The 18,673-nt window shown below is 40.6% G+C and overlaps 1 protein-coding gene across 1 annotated transcript in view; it reads right to left on the bottom strand.

The window, feature by feature from the left end:
- The window catches only part of magi2a (membrane associated guanylate kinase, WW and PDZ domain containing 2a), a 725,408-nt gene that overhangs the window by 72,187 nt on the left and 634,548 nt on the right, over nt 1-18,673 (bottom strand). The window contains exons 14-16 of the mRNA XM_078235593.1: nt 14,574-14,763; nt 13,896-13,937; nt 5,144-5,235 (exon numbers count right to left, since the gene is read on the bottom strand). Coding sequence (XP_078091719.1) covers nt 5,144-5,235; nt 13,896-13,937; nt 14,574-14,763 — 324 coding nt within the window. The remainder of the gene's footprint in view (nt 1-5,143; nt 5,236-13,895; nt 13,938-14,573; nt 14,764-18,673) is intronic.

Below are 18,673 nucleotides of genomic sequence, written 5' to 3'. Positions count from 1 at the left end.
GTTTGAGAAGACTATAGCTTGATGGAAACAGGCACTAACATTAACAAAAAATACAGGTCCCTCTGATGATGAGAAGTGTACAAGACACTAAATTATTTTTTGATGAAATTAGAGACATTGAAATCACTTTAAAAGGGAAAGAGATCATCATTGAAAATGTTATTTGTGATACAACAATAGTGCAACTGCAGAGTAGAAAAGAATCTCTGAAGAAAATTGTTGATTTATTTTGCATGTTTTTCAACAGAAGTTTGAAGTTTGGATGAGAATGTTAAAAACCACTACAGTAAGAATTCTTCCGGGATAACATAGACATAAATCCTTTGGCAGATGAAGTGAAATAATTCATTCATTTAATTGATAATCTTGAGCTCTGTGCTTTGAGACAACCAGCTGATTTGTACAGACTTGTACGTGATGGTTTGCAGGTAATCTTTTTAAATGTGGAGACCATTCTGAAAGTTCTTTCTCTGCATTGAAATGAGTGCAAAATTATTTGCGAAGTACGATTAGTCAGGAATATTTGACAAGTTCAGCAATATTGACAACTGAAAGTGTGTCTTTATAAGATTTTACTTACGTTGATATCACTGATGATTTTATGAAGAAAAACTGTAGAAGAAAAGCTATCTAAATTTCCATGCCAAAAAGGGATGAAGCGAGAAAATCTTAAAAATATGTTCCTCTTTCATATTCTTTTGTTTGAATCCTTTTTTTTTCAAAAAGGACCACCATTTATTGGTCTGATATAATGGCTGCTGATCACATGCAGGTAGTTCTAACTGCCACCCCTTATCGCTCTCAAGACTTCACAAAGTCTCTTCTTGAACAAAGAATGGAATCCTGCCAGAGACAAAGCCACACCACTGATATTGAACTTGGACCCACGGGATTCCACTTGATTGGAGTATTTGCTCCTGCACTGGACTGGCTCATTCTGTCCTGCATTGTCCTGTGCTGCAGTCATGGCATCAGCTGATTTTTCCATCTCATTGCTCATCGGCCTGTTCCATGTTTGCATGCCTCAAGCCACACAAATTGCAAATTGTCCATCTTTACCTTCATTCTGAGAACAGGTAGGTTTGGATTTCAATTCAACAATTACAGGCATGTTTTTATAAGTTTAAAAGCACTAACCAGTTAAAGAATGATCAATTTATGTATTTTTGTGACTTTGCACCCTTACTCTGTGGGGTGAGGGTGGGCAGAGTCAGGAGGGAAGTCACATCTTTGGGGAGGGAAGTAAAGTCATTGGGGCATTATGTGATGGGGAGGGGGGAGAGACTTCATGGGGGAGGGGGGACAGAAATTATGGTGAGTATGACCCCCAAAAGTCTAAGTCTGCCACTGCCTGTAAGATGTATTCTGACACAAAATGTATCATTAACCATTGCTATATTTACCACAATGAGGTTTTCATTGCCATTCTACTTATTTCTGAAAGCAGATGCGCATCTAGTTGATGGTAATTACAATTTGTAGTGCAAGTTTCTCTGAACCACCATTTTACATTCAAAACCAACACTCACGTTTGTGAGATTTTTAGCTTTTAGATGTGCAACTGATTGGGAATGTTGAACTCAGATTTATGTAGGTCATTTTACATTTAGGAAACATGGTAATAATAGAGTTTAGGCATTCAAATCCACAATGATACAGATTCTTTTATCTGCATCTTGATAAAGTAAAGCTGCAATTTATGCATTTATTTAAAAAAGGGTTTACAATCAGTCCCCATTTTAGGACTCCAATTATTACAAATGATTGCGATGAGGGAAAAGGGAAGGCTTCAACTGCACTGTTACAGAAAAAAACAAATCATCTTCTCTGTTTCCCTGCAGCCATGTACCTATAATGGGCACTGCCATTAATAATTTTTTGCCTGAATGAATTAGAACAATAATTTACTGGCAGTTATTTTTAGCTAACTACCATTAGAGAGATATATTTAGATGTGATGGGGTTAATCACAGTATCACTGCATCAATATTCTATACATGTAAATTTCATAATACAATATTTATCATTATATTGGGCCGCATAGCCCATAACATTTGCTCTACCAATCAGTAATATGTTATTTACATTTTCAATCTAGACTGGTCCTAAAATATCTGTTTCTTTCTGCATATTTCTGTTGATTTTTTCTGTTGCACAGCATTTGTTAAGGATACAGAGTTATAAGAAGTAATTGTGTGAATGCTAACTAATTCACATGCCCTATTATTTCCTGCAGCCAGGCCTGTGATGAGATTGGCATTTAATGTTTTATCAAAAAAGCCAATAGTGTTGAAGAAATAAGAATGTTAAAGTTAATCATAATTCTTTCCAATGAGAAGGCTGATGGTCAGATCCAATTTTATGAATTCATGGTATATTTCTTTGCTCAAATCATGTTACTTAATAAATCCATGACCTTCTTAATGAACATTTAAAATTGATTTTAATCTTCAATTATCCTGACAAAATGTATTTAAAAGAGCATTGTTGAGATGAAATTGAATTTGAAATGTTGCTAAACATACTGCAATGTGGTTGGTTTAATCTTATGCAGAAGGAAGGAGTTAAATAACTTGCATTTCCTCTTCTATGTTGCAAATTAAGACCAAACCTCACATTTCTCTCCGGAAACAAATTGTGTGCTGAGAGTAGCTTTGTCTGACATGGATCAGACATTGATGAGTATGAATATGAAGATGAATAGCATTTAACTCTGAAACCAGTTTACCACCGAAGCTGTTGCTTAGCAATGAAGATTCTTGTAAAAGTTTCTATGTGAGCATTATATAAAAATTCTTTAACATGGCGACAACTGAAAATAGCAATACAAACTGAGACTGTCAAAGTAGTGTTTTTCCTCGAAACAGTTGAATAATTTGAATATGTCAAGCAAGACACATTATTCATTGTTCTTGCTTGTGTCTTTTATGGACTGGCTGAAAAACATAGCCAAGAAATCCTATATTCACACAATAACCATTCATATTTTCCAGTTACCAACTCTTGAAGATTAAAAAGGCAAGGGTTTCTAATCTTGGGAAAACTACACTGATGCACTTAAGTATCGTATTTAGTAATCTTTAGACTATCTTCCTCATGACAACTGGTTAGTGATTTCTGGCTTTAATTAAAATTGTATGTGTCTCAAGCATTTCTCTGAGTCAAAGAAGAAAAATGATTGTAGAGATGCAGTACACCTGAGAGAGGGGGAGATGGTTTTGTGTCTTCTCCACAGATCTCAGCCATGCTAGTTTTTGGAGGTTTTAACTAAACGGCAGTCATCCCCCAAGAGAACGAAACAACTGGAAGGATGGCCATCCTCTGTAAGATCTGATATACCTCCAGTGATCAGATTAAGAGTGGCACTGATCAAGGTCAGCAAGCAGATTTCATCTGTAAACATTGTGGGGATTCCCAAAAGGGAAAGAGGTGAAAATATGTTCAAAAGAGGGAATTTTATGTGCACTCAAACCAGTAAATTATTAAAGACCGAGTCTGTAATTTTACTTCCACACTGTTAGCTTTTATCACGATGCTAGAAGAACAATATTTCATGGCATGATTTGTAATTATGCACTACTGGATGAATATTCAAATCCCAGTTTGAATTCCTCTGTACATGTTCATGCCTCCAATGTTGTAAGGAGCACGAAAAAGAAATGCCAATGCTTCAAGGATTAAAAAGACATTCACACCAGAAATACAATTGGTGCGAATAAAGGTATTATTTGTAAGTCTATTGCAGTTGAAGGAAAATAGTTACTTGGCTGCAATTTGTTGTTAATGGTGTTTAACTCCATATTACCTACTGTTTTAATGCTCTGTTGGTGGCTGAGATTGGTGTATTATTCCACTATTTTTTTCAAATCATTTAATAATCCTACTATTCTCCCTTTGCAATTATATAGAAATCTTTGTTCTTTTAATGCAGGAGGAGTAATATAGATTAATGTAATAGTACACCATTTTACAGTAACATCCTGGGGTAAATAGAAATATTTGCTAAACATTATTTTAGTACAGTAATCTATGCTATTTTAACAAAATAGTCTTCTGGCCAATCCATTTTTTGCCTTGCTTTTTGGAACGCTCTTCCCAAACTCATCTACCTTGCTAACCTTCCTCCACATGTTTCAAAACTTCACCCATGTTTTTAGTTGTCACTCTTCAACTTCTCACGACAACTCAGCATCTACTTCTTCACCCTTCTATGAAAGGCCTTGAAATATTTTTCTACCTTATAGTTGCTATTCAAATGAAAGCTGCTGTTAATAATTCATTTAAAATAACACATTTAAGATCTTCACATTTAAGCTTGCTAACATGTGTGCCCAACTTAATTTCAACCCCGATGGTGAAAATGGCATTTGGCACCAACAAAGAAGAATAATATTCTGCCCATTTGTTTGATAAAGGCTTTGTTTAGCATTGGGGAATACCCCAAAGGATAGCATTGTATCATTATGGTTGAAACATTATGTATTATGATTGATAAGTCTAGCTTCACAAAATTATTTTCAAGAACATCATTCCATATTTCAGCTTCAACTATTTATGAGCATTCAGTCCAGAATGTGTGAAAATGAAATAATTTTTGTTCTAATCAAAATCCACGAAGTAATATTTCAATAATGAAAAGATTTAAAACAGTTTTAAAGGTTGGAAATATGAAATCAAAATGGAAATGTTAGAATACACAGTGTCAGTTAACAACTGAAAAAATTGCTGATTGACCTGCAATGTAATTCCAGGATTTTCTTTTTTTTTACTACAAGGATAGTAACTGCACTGAAGAAACCCACCAAGGCTCCTTAGACAGCACCTTCCAAATCCACCACCACTACCATCTAGAAGAACATGGGCAGCAAATATATTGCTGTTCCTTCACTGTCGCTGGGTCAAAATCCTGGAACACCCTCCCTCACAGTACTGTGGGTGTACCTACATCTCAGGGGCTGCAGTGGCTCAAGAAGACAACTCACCACCACCTTCTCAAAGGCAATTAGGGATGGGAAATGAATGCTGACCTACCCACTGGTGCCCATATCCCAAGATTGAATATGAAGAATGTTCTTTGATTTATGTTTTGATTTCACTAAGTGTAAAATGGCTGTACATTAACACAATATTTTAGCTTACTCACTGGTTGACCAGGCTCATCTCCACCCAGGATTCTGAAGCCAAAGCCAGATTCTTGTCTGCGTAAATAAACGTCCAACTCACGGTAGTCCGGACCTAATTCAAAGCAGAACACACAATCACTATGAGCAAAATGCAAGTTTTCATTTGTTAGTCCTCTGGAGGTGATAAGAATTGATAGAAGGAAATATGTTTTACTCAAGCACTGACTACATGAGTACATTGTATGACCGATATATGGGAGAAATAAGTGCAAGTTATAAGAATGAAAGATTACATGATTAGAAAAAAATTAAGAACCAAACAAGGATCCTGCTCGCTGTAACCTATAGCTTGCATTAGACTGAGGTTCAAAAAAAGTTCAAATACACAGAGTTATTAAACAATAATGAAACTTGGGTTCTGTTGCTGGCTGTGATCCTTCTCAGAATTCACAGTAGCCGACAACAAACAGAAACTATGGGCTGAATTTTATCATTGTCATAGAATCATAGAAACCCTACAGTACAGAAGGAGGCCATTTGGCCCATCGAGTCTGCACCGACCACAATCCCACCCAGGCCCTATCCCCACATATTTTTACCCGCTAATCCCTCTAACCTACACATCCCAGGACTCTAAGGGGCAATTTTTAACCTGGACAATCAACCTAACCCGCACATCTTTGGACTGTGGGAGGAAACCGGAGCACCCGGAGGAAACCCACGCAGACATGAGGAGAATGTGCAAACTCCACACAGACAGTGACCCAAGCCAGGAATCGAACCCGGGACCCTGGAGCTGTGAAGCAGCAGTGCTAACCACTGTGCTACCGTGCCGCCCTGAAGTGGTGGGGATCCTGATGGTGGTGACCCCGTCTCACTTGTCTGGAAATACAGCTGCGTTTTTTAGGACTCTGGAAGTGAAAGTTGGGGGCTCTGACTTTTTAAAGGATGGCAGGTCACTCCCAGGTGCTGCCAGCCAGAGGTCTGGCAGCTCAGTAACATCACTAGCAGTGGTGGCCAATTCTGGGCTTGGAAGGACACTATGAAGACAGGTTACCCTCCTAACCAAGCAGGTGGAACCTGGGGGTGCCAAGGTCAAAGGCAGACCACAGCCAGGAGAGTGGGGGAATGGTTCTTGGGGATGGGGGATAGTGGGAGTTGGTGCAGTGGTAGCCACTGCTGCTGGGATTTCCACTGTGGGCCACAGATTGCAAATAAGAACGCCCCCACTGAGCCAGAGGAAGGTGACAAGGCTCACCAGGGTATCCACATGATGAAGGACCTAACTACTGCTGGTAAAATGCCAGCGGTAGTTGGAATAGACCCTCACAGCCCTTAAGCGGAAGGTCATCCTCCACCATCACTGTCTTGGTCAAATGCCATGTCAGTGATAAGACAATGGGCACTTCACACCTCCACCTTCCCTCATCATTTTACAGCAACCTCCTTCCAATCTTCCCAGCCTGTCCCTTGAGGGATAGGCTTCATGTCTTTAAGTCTGCATGAAATTTCATTATAACTTCAACAATAATTATCAGTTTATCCTAATCTTCCTCCAAATCATCTAAACATAGTCAACAACTTCTTCAGATAGAACTGATGTCTTGATTCAAGGATTTAATATTCACCACTTTCTATTCATTGATTGGCAAAGGCAGCTTACAATTTGAGCACACCGGAGTTTGCATTTAAACATGCATTTATGGATGTATAATTCATGCAGCATGAGTACAAAGAACAAGTTTATAACCTAAAGGTGTTAGGAAGGATGGTGAATCAAATCTCCATGCACCTCCTACAAGATTTTAATCAAATGCAATGTTTGAGCTTATAACTTTAATTTGGCAGGGCTTTTAAAATCTTTTTTTTTATGACCTCCCTATTGTTGTTTTCTTAGAAAAGGACTGTCAGCAAGTAGGATGTTACTTGAGCAATAGGTGATTTGTGACTGAGGTGGTTGACATCCGATTAACCAATCAGTTTGTTGGACACATATTACTGAAATAAGGTTGTAGCACTTTTCTAGTCACTTTGGTTTATCTACAGTGAAAACCTTGCACTTACTCCTTAATTAACAGAAGCTACAGTCACCATGCGTGCTAAAAATTGGATTTTTCTTTCACATTAGGTACTTTAGTTACTAATTCAAATAATTTCACAAACTCAAAGGTTGGCATGACAGTTTGCCAATTGGTTTTGCAGGCAGGTTAAATCTAAGTTGTAGATGATATAATAAATACTGCAGACAGCAGAATATGCCAATACTCTGCAGGTGATGCACTTGTTAAGCTTTTTTGTGACCACAGATTATAATGGCAACTGAACCCTTTTCTAAACATGACCTACTATGCTTCCGTTATAGAATCATAGAGACTTCTATATGGAAGACCACTATTTGGCTCATCTTGTCTGTACCAATCATAAAAGAAACAAACAGCCTAATCACACTTTCCAGCTCTTGGTCTGTGGTCTTGCACATTACAGTGCTTCAAGTACTTTTAAAATGTGATGAGGATTTCTGCTCCTACCACACTTTCAGGCGGTGAGTTCCAGATCTCCTCAGTCCTCTGGGTGAAAAGAACTCTTCTCAACTCTCTTATCCTTTTACCAATTATTTTAAATCCATGTCCCCTGATTATTGGCCTTTTTGCCAAGTGAAATAGATCCTTCCTGTGCACTCTATCCAGGCTCCTCATATAATTTTATACACCCTGGTTAAATCCCTTCTCAACCTCCTCTGTGCTGAATAAAATAAACTAGCCCAACCAATGTTTCCTCATAGTTAAATGTCTCCAGTCCTGGAAGCATCCTCATAAATCTCCTCTGTAGTGCCTTTAGTGTGATTACATCCTTCCTCTGATGCAGTGACTAGAGTTGTATGCAACATTAAGAATGTGGCCTAACTAGTGTTTTAATACAGTTCTAGTATAACGTTCTGCTCTTATATTCCATGTCTTGGATTATAAAGGAAAATATCCCACAGTCCTTCTGTTCCTCTACACTTCTCAGTATCCTGCCATTTATTGAGCATCCCCTTGTCTTGTTTATCTTCACCAATGCATTTCACACTTCTCCAGACTAAAATCCATTTACCACTTTTCTGCCCATTTGACCCAGTCCATTCCTGCAGTCTACAGTTTTCTTCCTCATTATCAACCACACAGGCAATTTTTGTACCTGTTGCAAACTTCTTAATGATGCCCCCTACAATTAAGTCTAAAAAACTGATACATTGTGCAAAAGGTAAGGGACTTAGTTGAAGCCCTGCAGAACCCCACTAGAAGCACCCAATCACTCACCAAAACACTCATCAACGATTACCCTGAGATTCCTGCCACTGGATCAATTTTGGATCCAACTTGCCAATTTTCCTTGGATCTCATGGAGCTATTACTTTTCTCACCAGTCTGCCACATGGGACCTAAAGTCATTGCATCATAATGACTTTTATCAACACTACCTTGCATATGTCAGCCAATACTCAGCTGGTAGCACTCGCACCTCTGGGCTGGAAGGTTGTGGATTCAAGACCCGGGGACTTGAGCTCAAGAATCAATGTTGACAGTCCAGTACAGTACTTCAGGAGTGCTGCACTGTCGGAGGTGCAATCTTTAAGATGAGATGTTAAATCGAGGTTCCATCTGTCCTCTCAGATGGACATTAAAGATCCATAGCTGTTTCAAAGAGGAGCAAGGGAGTTATGTACAGTGCCCTGTTTAATATTTATCCCACAATCAACATTACATTGTCACATTGCTGTTTGCGGGAGCTTGCTGTGTGCAAATAGGTTGTTTGATTTCCTATATTACAACAGTGACTGCACTTCAATATGTTTAATTGGTTGAAAAGCACTTTGGGACATCCTGTGGTCACGAAAGCACGATATAAATGCAAGTCTTTCTTTTCTATGTGCTGGCGCTTTCAGACTTATTTAAATTATAATGCTCTTATCCTCCAAAAACTGACCGTCATTGTACTGTGTAGGCACAAATATGCAAAACAGCTCGGGTGATGGTGAGCACCCCGGTGGATGTGCCCCTTAATAATAAGTACTCCTGTCTGAGTACTACTGGGGTGGACAGCCCACCTGGGGGAAGCAGCGGTGGCAGTGTCTCTGGAGCTGAGCCTGGCCCAGTAGTGCAAAGGGGTAAGGAAAGGAGGGTAGTGCTAATTGGGGACTCTACGGTGAGAGGGTCAGATAGGCGTTTTTGCGGACACAGACGGGACTCTCGGATGGTGGTTTGCCTCCCTGGTGCAGGGGTCCGGGATGTCTCTGGTCGAGTCCCAGAAATCCTGAAGGGGGAGGGAGAGGAGCCCAAGGTCGTGATGCATATAGGTACTGCTGACATCGGTAGGAAGAGGGAAGGGGTCATGAAAAGAGAATATAGGGAGTTGGGTAGACAGCTGAGAAAGAGGAATGCAAAGGTAGTAATCTCGGGATTGCTGCCTGTGCCGCGGGAGAGTGAGAACAGGAATCGGTGGAGAATTAATGCGTGGCTGAGGGACTGGAGCAAGGGACAAGGATTTGGGTACTTGGATCATTGGGACCTCTTTAGGGGCAGGTGTGACCTGTTTAAAAAAGACGGGTGGCACTTGAATCCCAGGGGGACCAATATCCTGGCGGGAAGGTTGGCTAAGGCTACTGGTGAGACTTTAAACTAGAAAGGTTGGGGGGAGGGAATCGAAATGAGGGGACTGAGAGCGAGGAGGTTAGCTCGCAAATAGATAAGGAATGTAGACAGGGTAAGAGGGAGGTTAGACGAGTGAGGGAGAAGGGAAGTGCTCAGGCTGAAGGTCTGAGATGTGTCTATTTTAATGCCAGGAGTGTAGTGAATAAAGTGGATGAGCTTGGAGCGTGGATTGCTGCTTCGAATTGTGATGTGGTGGCCATTACGGAGACTTGGATGTCTCAGGGACAGGACTGGGTGTTTCAGGTGCCGGGTTTTAGATGTTTCAGGAAGGACAGGGAGGGAGGCAAGAGAGGGGGGGGAGTGGCACTGTTGATCAGGGATAGTGTCACGGCTGTAGAGAAGGTGGACGCCGTGGAGGGACTGACTACGGAATCTCTGTGGGTGGAGGTTAGGAACAGGAAGGGGTCGGTAACTTTGCTGGGTGTTTTCTATAGGCCGCCCAATAGTAACAGAGATGTTGAGGAGCAGATGGGGAAACAGATCCTGGAGAGATGTAGGAATAACAGAGTTGTCGTGATGGGAGATTTTAATTTCCCAAACATAGATTGGAATATCCCTAGGGCTAGGGGTTTGGATGGAGAGGAGTTTGTTAGGTGTGTCCAGGAGAGTTTCCTGACACAGTATGTGGATAAGCCTACTAGAGGAGAGGCTGTTCTTGATCTGGTGCTGGCTAATGAACCTGGACAGGTGGAGGATCTCTCGGTGGGTGAGCATCTTGGGGATAGCGATCATAATTCTATCTCCTTCACGATAGCATTGGAAAGAGATAGGGTCAGGCAGGCTAGGAAAGTGTTTCTCTGGAGTAAAGGGAAATACGGTGTCATCAGGGAGGAAATTAGACGGGTAAATTGGAAGGAGGCATTCTTGGGGAAAAGTACCGAAGGAAAGTGGAGGATTTTCAAGGAATGTTTGTCTGGAGCTCTGCATGACAACGTTCCGATGAGACAGGGGGGTGTTGGTAGGGTACGGGAACCGTGGTGCACGAAGGTTGTGATGAACCTGGTGAATAAGAAAAGAGAGGCGTACAGAAGGTTCAGAGAGCTAGGAGGTGTTAAGGATTTAGAGGAGTATACGCGATGTAGGAAGGAGCTTAAGAAGGAAATTAGGAGAGCGAGAAGGGGTCATGAGAAGACCTTGGCGGGTAAGATTAAGGAGAATCCCAAGGCTTTCTACAAATATGTCAAGAGTAAAAGGATGAGATGTGAAGGCATAGGACCCTTAAAAGGTGAAGGGGGAAAAGTTTGTGCGGAACCGTTAGAAATGGCGGAGCTGCTTAATGAATACTTTACCTCGGTATTCACGGTGGAAAGGGATCTGGGTGGTTGTACTGCTGGATTGCGGAGGACAGAAAGGATCGAGCATGTGGACATAAAGAAAGAGGATGTGTTGGAACTATTGAATGGCATCAAGGTTGGTAAGTCGCCGGGACCGGATGGGATGTACCCCAGGTTACTGTGGGAGGCGAGGGAGGAGATTGCGGAGCCTTTGGCGATGATCTTTGCATCGTCGATGGAGACGGGAGAGGTTCCGGAGGATTGGAGGATTGCGGATGTGGTCCCTATATTCAAGAAAGGGAACAGGGACAGCCCGGGAAATTACCGACCGGTGAGTCTAACCTCAGTGGTTGGTAAGTTGATGGAGAGGATCCTGAGAGACAGGATTTATGATCATCTAGAGAAGTTTAGTATGATCAAAAGTAGTCAGCACGGCTTTGTCAGGGGCAGGTCGTGCCTTACGAGCCTGGTTGAGTTCTTTGAAAATGTGACCAAGCACATTGACGAAGGAAGAGCGGTGGATGTGGTCTATATGGACTTCAGCAAAGCGTTCGATAAGGTCCCCCATGCAAGACTTCTTGAGAAAGTGAGAGGGCATGGGATCCAAGGGGCTGTTGCCTTGTGGATCCAGAACTGGCTTGCCTGCAGAAGGCAGAGAGTGGCTGTGGAGGGGTCTTTCTCTGCATGGAGGTCAGTGACCAGTGGAGTGCCCCAGGGATCTGTTCTGGGACCCTTGCTGTTTGTCATTTTCATAAATGACCTGGATGAGGAAGTGGAGGGATGGGTTGGTAAGTTTGCTGACGACACCAAGGTAGGTGGTGTTGTGGATAGTTTGGAGGGATGTCAGAAGTTGCAGCGAGACATAGATAGAATGCAAGACTGGGCGGAGAAGTGGCAGATGGACTTCAACCCGGATAAGTGTGTAGTGATCCATTTTGGCAGATCCAATGGGATGGAGCAGCAGTATAAAATGAAGGGTACCATTCTTAGCAGTGTAGAGGATCAGAAGGACCTTGGGGTCCGGGTCCATAGGACTCTTAAATCGGCCTCGCAGGTGGAGGATGCGGTCAAGAAGGCGTATGGCGTACTAGCCTTCATTAATCGAGGGATTGAGTTTAGGAGTCGGGAGATAATGCTGCAGCTTTATAGGACCCTGGTTAGACCCCACTTGGAGTACTGCGCGCAGTTCTGGTCACCTCATTACAGGAAAGATGTTGAAGCCATTGAAAGGGTGCAGAGGAGATTTACAAGGATGTTGCCTGGATTGGGGGGCATGCCTTATGAGGATAGGTTGAGGGAGCTTGGTCTCTTCTCCCTGGAGAGACGAAGGATGAGAGGTGACCTGATAGAGGTTTACAAGATGTTGAGGGGTCTGGATAGGGTGGACTCTCAGAGGCTATTTCCAAGGGCTGAAATGGTTGCTACGAGAGGACACAGGTTTAAGGTGCTGGGGGGTAGGTACAGGGGGGATGTCAGGGGTAAGTTTTTCACTCAGAGGGTGGTGGGTGAGTGGAATCGGCTGACGTCGGTGGTGGTGGAGGCAAACTCGTTGGGGTCTTTTAAGAGACTTCTGGATGAGTACATGGGATTTAATGGGATTGAGGGCTATAGATAGGCCTAGAGGTGGGGATGTGATCGGCGCAACTTGTGGGCCGAAGGGCCTGTTTGTGCTGTGACTTTCTATGTTCTATGTTCTATGAAACTGGGTACAGAATGGTAGTGTGAATTTTTGCAGCAAGCAGTTTCTGGTGTCTAATTCATTCATTTACGTCTTCTTATTAAATTAGACAGATTGGGTCATAAAATGAAAAGAGAAAACATGTCTAGAAGCCTGTGGTAAATATATAGTAAGAAGTCTCACAACACCAGGTTAAAGTCCAACAGGTTTATTTGGTAGCAAATACCATAAATACCATTGCTACCAAATAAACCTGTTGGAATTGAACCTGGCGTTGTGAGACTTCTTACTGTGTTCACCCCAGTCCAACGCCGGCATCTCCACATCGTAAATATATAGGACAGGTTTTTGGGTGTCATGATCTCACAATCCATGGACTGGATTCTGGGATGTTGCAATGAGTTGATTAATGCATCAGTGTTCCAAGTCAAGAAATCTGTATGGTTGAGTTTTGAGGTATATAGCTGTGCCAATTTTCAATACTCTATGAATCTAACATTCAATTCAGCACCACGTTCATTGTACATTGAAAACACTGGAGCCAATCTGCTCAATTCCAGCACCATTGAAGTCTGGCATCTTCATTTACCTCACCACCAACTTTTACGGGTCAATGATAATCCAATAAATTCAGATATCCCAAAAAATGTTGTATAATGTAGCCAGTAAGTAAAGAATGCCATTGTCTTTGGTGTGTCAAATCATTAGCATAGAGCATTAGTGTAATGCTTTTGGCTGTTTTACTAAATAACCAGTTGAAAACTGGCATAATTCTGACACATTTCACCACTGTTTAAACACCAGACATCAGATTTGTGACGAATAAATTGTGTGCATTGAGTGCAATTTTACTCCTGCCTCATTAAGTCATTGCGGAAAATTGAAGCTTTTCATCAACTAGATATGAAATTTGTCCAAATGAGTAAAATGATTCGTTAAGGCTTCTCTGTTGTTGCTGCTGTTATTTACAGTGCTTTAGATCTGTTGTTAGAATAAAAGACAAGACGAGAAAGTAAATGATCATGCAGAAATAGTTGGCTGTAACCAGACAACGGATTAGACAATCACAATATCCAGACAAATGGAAGCTACATTTAAGCCACAGAATGATGAATGCTAAAGTACTTGCCAGAAGAATCAGCCCGATATGTGGTCCTTGGCGGCATTTGCTCTGTACAGGAAAATGTGGAATTAAGCAAAACTATGCATTCATGTAGAGACATTTCATGTTGCCAATAGTTACTCAAGTATCCCTCTGCATTGGATTTTACCATCAGAGGACCACTTAGAAATTGTTCAGGAAGAGTTACTCAATGTATCAATGTACTGTTTGTAAGAAAATTATTTTACACTCTACTCGTATTACGAAAATGGTTCACTAAACCTATACAGATGGTTAATAAAAAGATTCTGACATTTCTGTCATCTGTGATAAATGTTGTTATATATATTAAAATGGAATGCCTTACTTTTACATTTTTTTTCAAAGCGCACTGTACATTTATTGGTAGTTATTCAAGAAATAGATTAGTATACATCTAGATATTTAAATAAATCAAACCATTTTATAAATTGTATTTTTAAACATATAAAATTAACCAAATTGCTGTGATAAATATGTTATTGTACGTCAGACTGTAAATCAATTGAATTTGTAAGAGGTTATTCTATGTCTACTCCATTTAAAGAAGATATGACAACAGAAAATGTTATCAGGAGGTGGTCAAACAGCCGGGAGTCAGTCATTAATAGTTTTATAAATAGAATAATTTTTCCAGTGATGAAAAAAGGCAAGGATTTTACTTACGCCTACTCTCATAGATAGCTCTTGACTTCTCATACACTTCATATGGATCAGGTTTCCTTTGATCAAATCCATCAGAAGAGTCAGGGAAAGAAGCCCTGTGGACATTAGGTGGAAAGGGGAGACTCTGTGGTAGGTGCTGTGCTGAGAAGTTTGCCTGAGGGCTGCCCTGATTTTCCCATCTATCTAAAGTCTGAAACGAATAAAAAGATGTTTAAAAAATTGCAGCTCAAGTTTAAACTGCTCTTTGTCTATTTTCTTCCAAACTGAATATGGATACTTGCTGATTAATGGTTCAATGATGTCAGTCATCCCCAAACCTCATTCATGTCAAATGATTTATATAGAACTTTACAACACACAAAAATGACATTCAGCTCAAAAGGTATGCCAGTGTTTATGGTTCACATGAAGCTCCTCCCACCTTATTTTGTCCTATCCAATAAATATTCCTTCTACTCCTTTCTCCCTTCTGTGCTTATGCCATTTGCCTCAACCACTCCATGTAGTAACGAATTTCACATTCTCACTAAGATAAAAGCAAAAAACTGTGAATGCTGGAATCTGAAACAAAAACAGAAAATGCTGGAAAATCTCAGAATAGAGCCAATGTTTTGAGTCAAAATGACCTTTCGTCAGAGCTCTCGAAACGTTCACTCGAAACGTTCACTCTCTATTATCTCCCCACAAATGCTGTCAGACCGCTGAGATTTTCCAGCATTTTCTGTTTTTGTTTCACATTCTCTTAGAATCATCTTAGAAGCCCTATAGCACAGAAAGAGGTCATTCGGCCCATCGAGTCTGCACCGACCACAATCCCACCCAGGCCCTACCCCCATATCCCTACATATTTACCCACTAATCCCTCTAACCTACGCATCCCAGGACACTAAGGGCAATTTTAGCACGGCCAATCAACCTAACCCGCACATCTTTGAACTGTGGGAGGAAACCGGAGCACCCGGAGGAAACCCACGCAGACACGAGGAGAATGTGCAAACTCCACACAGACAGTGACCCAAGCCGGGAATCGAACCCAGGTCCCTGGAGCTGTGAAGCAGCAGTGCTAACCACTGTACTACCGTGCCGCCCACTTCTCACTAATCTCTGAGCAAAGGTGTTTCTCTTGAATTCCTTACTGTATTTATCAGTGATTGTTTTGAATATATGGCCATTAGTTTTGGACATTTGATGTTCTTCACATTTATCCAATGAAACCTCATCATTATTTTAAAGATCTCAATCAGGCCATATCCAAATTTTCTCCTTTCTAATAAGAAGAACCTCAAGCTTGCTCAGTCCTTTCCCTTTTTGCATTATCTCTAGTGCTTCAATATTGTTTTTGTGATCTGAAGGCCAGAACTGGGCTAAGCGCTCTAAGTGCACTCTAAATCAAAGTTTCATATAAGTTTAACATAATTTCTCTGCTTTTCAATTCTATTCTTCTAGAAGTGAATCCGAGTGCTTCGCATTTATTTTAAAGACTTTGCTAACCTGTGCTGCCCTTTTTAATGATTTATGAATCTGCACCGGTAGATTCCTTTGCAACTCTATCCCATTTAGATTCTTAATTTCTAAGGAGTAGATGGCCTCATCATTCCTTGTAAAAAATGCAACACTTCACACTTGTCTATATTGAAGTTCATTTTCCATTTACACGCCCACTCTGCATCATCATCTTGTGTTTTGTAATAGTCTTCTTCAGTATTAACTGTACTATACCGCCAATTTAATGTCATCTGCAAATTTTGTTATTAAACTTCTGCTTCCCAAGTCTAAAGGGGGCAAGCTACTTTCTAGGTTGTGTCAATAGTGACGTGATTGAGCACTCCAGACCGAGGATGACACCGAGCCTAAGTGCTTTTTCTTTGCTCCCTCTCTGTGGTGACATGTCAGACGTTTGACGGACATTTTCATTTCAGTCAGGCATTGTGTGAATGATCACAGCGTTGGTGCAGAATCTTGAAGCTTAAAAGTAAATCAATTGACATTGTGCCTTTGAGCTAAGTAAACAACCAGAAGTGTCTTTCTGACTTTTGATATAAGCAAATAATTTACTTCTATGCTACTAGGCTACATCCTTGTAGAGAATCCCACCCATACCTTCTTACAAAATAAAGTCTCTAAAATATTTTCTTCTTACCATCCACTACAATGAAATATCATGGTAAACAAGCCATAAATCTAAATTATAATCTAGTGGGTAGCACACAAAAAATATTTTCTGTGTAACTGCTGTATTGTAGAGTTATATACAAGACATTTAACAGGCTAACAATCTAGAGACAGCTTATGTAGTCTTCTCACTGTACATCTATTTTGGAAATATCCACTAAGACATTATTAGAGAACCTTCAGGAAATGGAACTCAAAATAATGAGGCTGGGCTAAGTGTTATATGCAATAACAGACCCTATGCGCACTGACTGAAAAGAACCTGTCTCTGAACGATTTTTTATATCAGTATGGACAATATTAGCCAGTGTTGTCTGTTAAATATTTAAATTCTGGGATAATGTGGTTCCAGGCACACTGCAGCATCTAGCTGCCATTTTATTCAGCAACACTAGGGGGGAAAATCAAGAGAGTGGCAGTTGAGTGACCTTTCCCTAAAGGTTTCGTTTTTTGGACAGGGCTTGCTTTTTAAATGGCTGGAATGGTTTGTTGACTAATTCTTTTGTACAGTGTTATCTTATTTACATAGCTAGAGGATACATTAATTGTTACTCCTGGGTCATCAATCATATAATTTTTAAAATACTTAGTGTATAATTGATAGGACCAGGAGTGACAATTGACATTCAGTATACAAGTTCTGCCCTCTTCAAACCAATAAGCATAATATCCAGCCTGTAACCAATTTTTAAAAAATGTCTGCATTAAACGCTATTTCAACACTATCAATGCCACAATAAGTTGGTACCAGTGCAAATGTAAAATTGGGATTTTGATGCTTTACTTTAACACTGTGTAGCAAATCTGAATTAATTTGAAGAGAATGTGATCAGAAATTTGTCTTTATAAATTAAAATGTAACTAAACTTTTCATTTGAATATGTAACAGGAGAAGAACTGCATTGATGATTATAACATTAATATCCTGCAAGATGACAACGTCACTACAAAGAAACACAGATTTACATTGCTGTTACTTTGCTGACAGTTTAGGAAATCCTAACTTTTTAATGCAAATAATCCCTTCCCCATCCTCTCCAAGAGGATCAAAACTAACTTTTAAAGCCAGTTTTGGTTGATCCAGCTGAATAGTAATGCTGGGACTTGCATTCAGTCTGTCTACAATCTCTCTTTAACCTGTGTTTAATGCTCCCTCCACCCATATTGTCTGTACCTTTAAGACCTAGCTGGCTGTAGGGATTTGCATTCTAATCAGTATTCTGTAACTTGATTTTTTGTGTCTCTGTGCACTGTTTGAGAGCACATTTCCACTCCATCTGACGAAGGAGCAGCGCTCCGAAAGCTTATGGCATTTGCTACCAAATAAACCTGTTGGACTTTAACCTGGTGTGAGACTTCTTATTGTGTTCACCCCAATCCAACGCTGGCATCTCCACATCACAATCTAGAAGACCAGGAAAGCATTTATGTGCTGCAACAGGGGCCACTGTAGACTGTACATACCTACTTTTGCTGGACAAAATCTAAAGCTATGGAAGAAAATTTTATTTTATGCTTTGTAAACCTACCCTAATGGGTGGTACTTTCACAAGAAATAAATGAGCAAAATCAATCCCTAGCTCATGGTCATCCGGTGTTCTCTCATAGCGAGTATATCCTGTGCCTGTCTGGTTCTCTCCCTCACTGCGCATCAAAAATTCCTTCTACTTCTCTCACTGCCAATTTTTCTAACTTACCTTTGTGTCATGTTTAAATTTCACTATCTTCTAAACTTTTGTCCTCCTGTATGTTGAACTTCTGTGTTTGAACTTAGCCCCATCTTGATGTCTCAACTCACCCTCTCTCACTCTGTAATTTTAAGTCATACATTGGAAACCTCTGACCTCACCTGGGCTGGGATTCCCCGATGTCAGTGCAGTGAATGAAGTTTTGGCTGAGCGCCACATTCTTAATTCTCATTGGCAGTG

Source organism: Mustelus asterias, chromosome 19 (assembly GCF_964213995.1).
Source record: "Mustelus asterias chromosome 19, sMusAst1.hap1.1, whole genome shotgun sequence".
NCBI classification, from domain to species: Eukaryota; Metazoa; Chordata; class Chondrichthyes; order Carcharhiniformes; family Triakidae; genus Mustelus; species Mustelus asterias.
Note: the sequence above shows the minus strand (reverse complement) of the source record. Positions and strands in the feature narration are given on the sequence as shown.